This window comes from Myotis davidii, unplaced genomic scaffold (genome assembly GCF_000327345.1).
Source record: "Myotis davidii unplaced genomic scaffold, ASM32734v1 scaffold698, whole genome shotgun sequence".
NCBI lineage: Eukaryota > Metazoa > Chordata > Mammalia > Chiroptera > Vespertilionidae > Myotis > Myotis davidii.
Window position 1 is genome coordinate 2,202,648 of NW_006290032.1, and position 6,822 is coordinate 2,209,469.

General features: G+C 53.5%; 1 protein-coding gene across 1 annotated transcript in view; it reads right to left on the reverse strand.

The window, feature by feature from the left end:
- Nucleotides 1–5,076, reverse strand: part of SEC24D (SEC24 homolog D, COPII coat complex component) — a 63,378-nt gene extending 58,302 nt beyond the window's left edge. Inside the window, exon 1 of the mRNA XM_015563376.1 lies at nucleotides 4,886–5,076. Within this exon, the coding sequence (XP_015418862.1) occupies nucleotides 4,886–5,003 (118 nt within the window). The 5' untranslated portion in view covers nucleotides 5,004–5,076. The remainder of the gene's footprint in view (nucleotides 1–4,885) is intronic.
- Nucleotides 5,077–6,822: the final 1,746 nt, after the last annotated feature.

Consider the following 6,822-nt stretch of genomic DNA (forward strand, 5'->3'; position numbering starts at 1 on the left):
TCCCATGGCAAAGAACTGGGGGCCCCCAAAGGCCCTTAAAGTGGGGCCCCAGCCGCTTCCTTCCCCATGCCCCCCCACCCCGTGGAGAGTAACTCTTCCTGAACTACACTTGGGCCCTGGCCCTCCCAGCTCAGAATGCCTCCAGCCACCACTGCCCTTAAACTCCACAGGAAGCCTCCAGAGGCCCCGCCTCCACTGCAGGCACCTCTCACTGCTCCACTCCACACCCGCCACACCTCCCAACCCGGCCAACACTCCTCTTCCAGAACATTCCCTCCAGGTTCCCTTCAGCCCTAAGCCTTGGTTGGGCGCCCTGCCCTGTGCTCCCACCCCACCCCTCCACTCCCGGGTGACAGTGCTCCCTGCACGGTCGCTGTCCGCCCCAAGTGCATGTCCACTCGTAAGTGTACCGGCTGAGAGCAGGCGTACTGTCTTCATCGTGACATCGCCACAGCACCCTATGTGCTCAGTCAGCCTGTCCCATGGGTGTCAGAGCGCCGGCATTCCCCGGGGCCCGGGCAACGCAGTGGGAGAGGAACCACAGCAAGGCCGCACTCCAGACCTACAGGAGAAAGATGCTCCAAGAAGCCACACCGCCTGCCTGTCCGCCACAAAGCCCACACCGGCATCACCCGGAGGCCCGGAGAGGAATGTAGGGTTATTGAGCACAAAGAGAGAAAGGCGAGCCAGTTCAGGGACAGCCCCAAGCAGCCAGCGAAACACCGGCTCACCAAATGGCCGCTCACCGGCAGGGGTACATGCAGTCTGCAGCTCGGTGTCCCCCTGAGAACTGAGTCAGGAGAGCAGTGAAGCCGGAAGGGTTTGACCCACGGGGACGACTTTCACGTATTAGTATGAGTGCTTGGCTGATGAGCGCAGCAGCTTGCCACTCGCGCTCACCAAATGGCCGGCTCACTGAGTGCCCTCCCTGTGCCAGGCTGTCTGTTACCATCAGCACAGGAACGGCAGGCCTAGGGCAGCGGATTCACAAAGAAGCCTGAGGAAGGGCCGTGGGCAGAAAGGCCCGCACGCACCCACCTGGCCGGTTGAAGGAGAGCATGGGGGACCCTGCTGGGGACAAGGTGGGACCGGACTGGCTTCTGGGGAGAGTGCAAGTCAGGGCACAAGTGCAAACCATCCTCCAAGTGACGGGGAACTAGTGCCCCTGCAGCAGAGGTGTGGGAGGGGCCGGGGGAGCTGGAGAGAGAAAAGGGGCAACTGAAGGCCCGGGAGCTCACAATCTGATCAGGGCAACGGGAGGCCAGAAAGGGTTACACCCAGGAGTCAGAACTGGATTTGGTATGAAGCCCCGCAGCCCAGGACGGAGGGTCTGAGAGGGCAGCGCTGGGAGATGATGGCTATGAGACCAGTTAGTGACCCAGGTGAGGGATGACGTTGCCCAGGAAGAGTGGCAGGAGGACAGAGGGGAGGAAGCCGGTGGGAAAGGTCTGGACAATTAACCAGAAGACTTTGGGGGACTGTTTGGGTTGGAGAAGGTAAAGGGGAGAGTTTTGTGTGTGTTTTTTAACAGTGGAAGTTACTAATTTGAAAGAATGAAAGATGCTGCCAATGAGTGAGATATAGAATGCCAAGAAGAATCTATATATATAAAAGCCAAGTGACCAGAACACTGGAAAAACTGAAAGACCCGTCGCTATGAAGCGCACTGCGGCAGGCCAACCTGCTGATCAGTGGATGGTCCAACCGCCTGCAGCCCCTCCCCCCTGGCTGGCCTCGCCCCAATCTGGCCCCAATCGAGGGCAGGGCTGGTGGCCAACCTCCCTCAGCCCTTCCCCCTGGCCAGCCTGGCCCAATCAGCCCCCATCAGGGCAGGCCAGCTGGCTGGACCCCACTTGTGCATAAATTCATGCACCGGGCCTCTAGTGGCTTTTATAAAAAAGAATCGTGAATTGTTTTGGACATGATGAGTGTGATGTGCCTACGTCAACAGTGGACAACTGAAAATATAGTGCGGAGCGTAGGAGAGACCTGTGAGCTACAGACAGATCTGCGGACAGCTCTTCACATGGACAAAGCAGTTCAGGGGACCCACTGCAGGAGGAAAGAGGGGGAGCTGGAATGAGGAAGGAGAAACAGCAACATGTAACAGGCATGTAGAAGAAGGGGCTCCTTAGAAAGACGTGGCCAGAAAGCCATCAAGAAAAGTAACAGTGTCACTGAAACCACAAGAAGGTTGTGAACGAACAAAAGTGATAAACAGGGTCTGATTCACAAGTGGGCAGGACGGCGTCTACTGCATCCTGGAATCGGAGGCCACCGATGACCTGGTGGGAGAAGGGACAGTGGAGGAGGCCCAGGCTACGAGTGTGGAGGACGCTGAGCCACGGGGGGCTGAGAGGCACGGGTGAGAGTCTCTGAGTGAAGTGAGCACTTGGAAGAGGGCTGCGGAGAGAGGAAAGAGGGGTGGGTAATGCTGCGTGCCACACTTAGGTGTGATCCTGGGTATGAGTCCTGGCCACGCCACCAGCTGTGTGGCCTTGGACTAGTTAGAGTACACCGGACTCTCAGCTTTCTTAACTGCGAAACAGGGCTAGTCATCTACTGCCCAGCGCTGAGTGGACAGTAAATAAGATGATGCACTTGAAGTTTTCAGGACCAGCTTTTGATACTTAGTGAGCACTCAAAAAAGAGTAATTTATGTAATTATCCTGATACATCAACCTGAGGGGAATGAACCACCAGACAAAGAGAAACTTAAGAAAGACAGGCTAATGCAGCGGTTCTCCACCTGTGGGTCGTGACCCCTTTGGGGGTTGAATGACCCTTTCACAGGGGTCGCCGAAGGCCACCGGAAAACACATATATAATTACATATTGTTTTGTGATTAATCACTATGCTTTAATTATGTTCAATTTGTAATAATGAAAATACATTCTGCATATCAGATATTTACATTACGATTCATAACAGTAGCAAAATTAGTTTTGAAGTAGCAACAAAAATAACTTTATGGTTGGGGGTCAGAACAACATGAGGGACTGTATTAAAGGGTTGCGGCATTAGGAAGGTTGAGAACCACTGCGCTAATGGTTCCTAAAGGATCCAGAGAGACAGGATATAAATGTTTGGGAGAATCGGTCTGGATAAGACAAGGATGCCTCATCGCAGGATTTTCAAATTAGATTGACTCATAAGGGGGTTTTCCACAGGAAAGTCAATCTCAGAGCACCTGCCGCGGCAAACTCCGTGTGGTTGCTGCCAGGAGTCTCCGTGCTGGGCTCCTCGCCCTTGCCGCTGCCACCGCACTCCCTCCCTGCCTGCCATCAACCCTCCCTACCTGCCATCCACCCTCCTACCTGCCATCCACCCTCCCTACCTGCCATCCACCCTCCCTACCTGCCATCCACACCTGTCATCCACCCTCCTACCTGCCATCCACCCTCCCTACCTGCCATCCACCCTCCCTACCTGCCATCCACCCTCCCTACCTGCCATCCACACCTGTCATCCACCCTCCTACCTGCCCTCCCACCTCCCTACATGCCCCCCACAAACTCCGTGTGGTTGCTGCCAGGAGTCTCCGTGCTGGGCTCCTCGCCCTTGCCGCTGCCACCGCACTCCCTCCCTGCCTGCCATCAACCCTCCCTACCTGCCATCCACCCTCCTACCTGCCATCCACCCTCCCTACTACCTGCCATCCACCCTCCTACCTGCCATCCACCCTCCACTCCTACCTGCCATCACCCTCCTACCTGCCATCCACCCTCCCTCCCTGCCATCCACCTTCCCTACCTGCTATCCACCCTCCATACCTGGTATGGTACCCAGCTCAGCTGGGCTCTGCACATCTGAGCCAGGCCTCCTGAGCCCCAGACACTCATTGAGTTAGTTATACACAGCCCACTCCTACCAAGCGTTCGAAATGAATTGCTCAGCATTCTCTCCGAAGCCCAGAGAACTGTCTTACACAAATATTTCCAGGGAATGTAGGCCCATCAGCCCTGAAACAAGGTAGTATTCACCTGACTCCTGACTCTGGACCCTGCTCTCGGAGCAGCCCCTTGATAAAGGGGACGGCCTCATGGTGTTAGTGGCACCAGAGCTATGGGAGTCCCACTGTTACTCCTTTTTCCCCCCACTTTTGCCCGTAAAGCCAAGATTCCCTGCTGGGTATCATATTTCGAAGCAACCAATATTGTTCAATGATAATTTCAAGGCAACACTGCATTTACCTTGTTATTATCATTGAATAATCTTTAGTGTGCAAATCTAATAATACTTTCCCAAAATCAAAATTGATTTTATAATTACTAGTGGCCCAGTGCACGAAATTCATGCACGAGGGGTGGTGTCCCTCAACCCAGCATGCACCCTCTCCAATCTGGGACCCCTCGGGATGGGATCGGGCCTAAACCGGCAGTCGGACATCCCTCTCGAAATCTGGGACCGCTGGCTCCTAACCGCTCCCATGCCTGCCTGCCTGATTGCCCCTAACCGCCTCTGCCTCCACCCCGCCACCATGGCTTTGTCCGGAAGGACGTCTGGAAGGTCTCCCGGTCTAATTAGCATATTACCCTTTTATTAGTATAGATTGCCAAACCCACTTTAGCCTGTGGATACAGATACTGGTTTTTATTGAGTGTTTCCAATAACATCACACCACTGATTAGAAACAAGAGCAATTCTAAAACAAAACACTTAAGAAGCGTCTGTATTTCCATCGAAATTTAAAAACCAAACGAGCTGTATTCCAGCAGCCACCAAGCTGAGGACGCAGCTCCTTCCGAGCGCCTGTCCCAGGAGGCCCTACAGTCTCAGGCGCTGCATCGCACGGGCCATCCCAGACGTCCCGCTCCTCCTCCAGGAGCTCGCTCGCCTCAGCCCCAGGCCCACCTCGCATCCCGGTCAGGATTATGGCTTTACCTGGCGGAGCCCCTGCGTGAGAGGGGTCCCCGTAGTGGCCGTACAGCGGTGGAGTGAGGCCCATCCCAGACTGCGCCTGGGAGTAGGGGGGGGTCGCCACGTAGCCCTGTTGACTCATGGTGAAAATACCATTCCAGGCGACAGCTCTACAAGCGAACCCTGTAACAGAAGAGACAGCGCTGTCAGCTTTGTCACCGAGAGGGCTGAGTCGCTCAGTGCTATTAAAGCAGTGGTTCTCAACCTCGGCTGCACAAAGTCACCTGGGAATCTTTTCAAAATCCCGATTTTAAATTTCTGAGGCCCAGAAATCAGGATTTTAAAAAGATTGTCAGGTGACTCTAATGTGCAGCCAAGGTTGAGGACCACCGTATTAAAGGGAAGCAGTTCACCGTGTCTCTGGTGGGAGGACAGGTGCAGTCATCGGGCTGACGTCTCGGACACTATCTCACACCACCCCCCCTATAAAGCTCTCACCACAGCTCCACAGAGCTCGGGAGCTCATTTCTGAAGTCCTGGGCCAATGCCCAGGCATGAAAGCCCAACAGCTGCCCACCGCCAGCCTGTCACACGTGGACCTGCTATTCTGTGCCCTTTTCCGTGGCCCCATGTCAGCGCAGAGCACACCACGGGCCAGGATCGTGTGCCAGCCCACTGGCCGACCAGCATAACTGCCCGGAGTCTGAAACCAGATGTCCTAGCTCAGTGATGGCGAACCTATGACACACGTGTCAGAGGTGACACACGAACTCATTTTTTTGGTTGATTTTTCTTTGTTAAATGGCATTTAAATATATAAAATAAATACCAAAAATATAAGTCTTTGTTTTACTATGGTTGCAAATATCAAAAAATTTCCATATGTGACACGGCACCAGAGTTAAGTTAGGGTTTTTCAAAATGCTGACACGCCAAGCTTAAAAGGTTCGCCATCACTGTCCTGGCCCTTGTGCTTTTAGTCCTATCCTGGTTAGTACTTTTAATCAGGCAGCCAGGACAGGGAGAAATCAATAGTCCAACGAACACAGCTTAAGATAAAGAAGTCGATCGTGGACTTATGAGTCATACGTGGACCAAGCCAGGTGGCAGCGGACAACCATTTGAGAGTTGTCTGTGGTTTCTCGGGCAAAGATGACAGACTTTGATTTAAATGTCACACCTCCAGGAACATATGCAAACGCATTTCAGGAAAATATGCAATTTCATATGTGTTTAGGCAGGCACCCCGCCCCCCCCCCCACACACACACAGAGTCACAAACACAAAACACCCCTCGTGATTCTTCTACTCAGAAACCAACATCAATTTGTTGAATTTTTCCACTCTTCCAGGTTCCTAAGAGGCATGTTATAGGACTGAGTGTTCTGAACAACTTTCACAAGACAGAGGAAGCTCTGGGTGCCAGCAACAGGTGGCCTTTCCCTGGAAGCCGCAGGTGCTTGGCTGTGTGTCTTGGGGTCAGTGGAGGAGCCTCTCTGTGCTCGGTCCCCCCTCCTCCCATTCCCCGCCCGGGACAGGACACTCGTCCTTCCGCTGTTTATCATGACACCTTTCCAAGGAGAGGATGATGGGGGACACCTCCTGAGACTCCACTAGACCCACATTCGGGCCATGGCACGCTTCCCTTGGTTTCGTTTTCACCTGACCCTACAAGTTTCCAGAATTAAAGCAACCAGCATAGGAATATCCTAAAAGCCCCGCTCCTGCCCGAGGCCGGGAGGGGAGGGGAGGGGAAGAGGAGGGGAGGCGCGGAGCAAAGGCCTGCCCATCACTGTCCCCCTCCTACCCCATGCAATGGTAAATGGGATTGTTTTGTAGTTTCTCTTTCTGTGAGTTCATTGTTGGTGTATAAAAAGCCATAGATTTCTGGGTGTTAATTTTGTATCCTGCTACTTTGCCAAATTCATTTATTAGTTATAGTCATTTTTTGATGGAGTCTT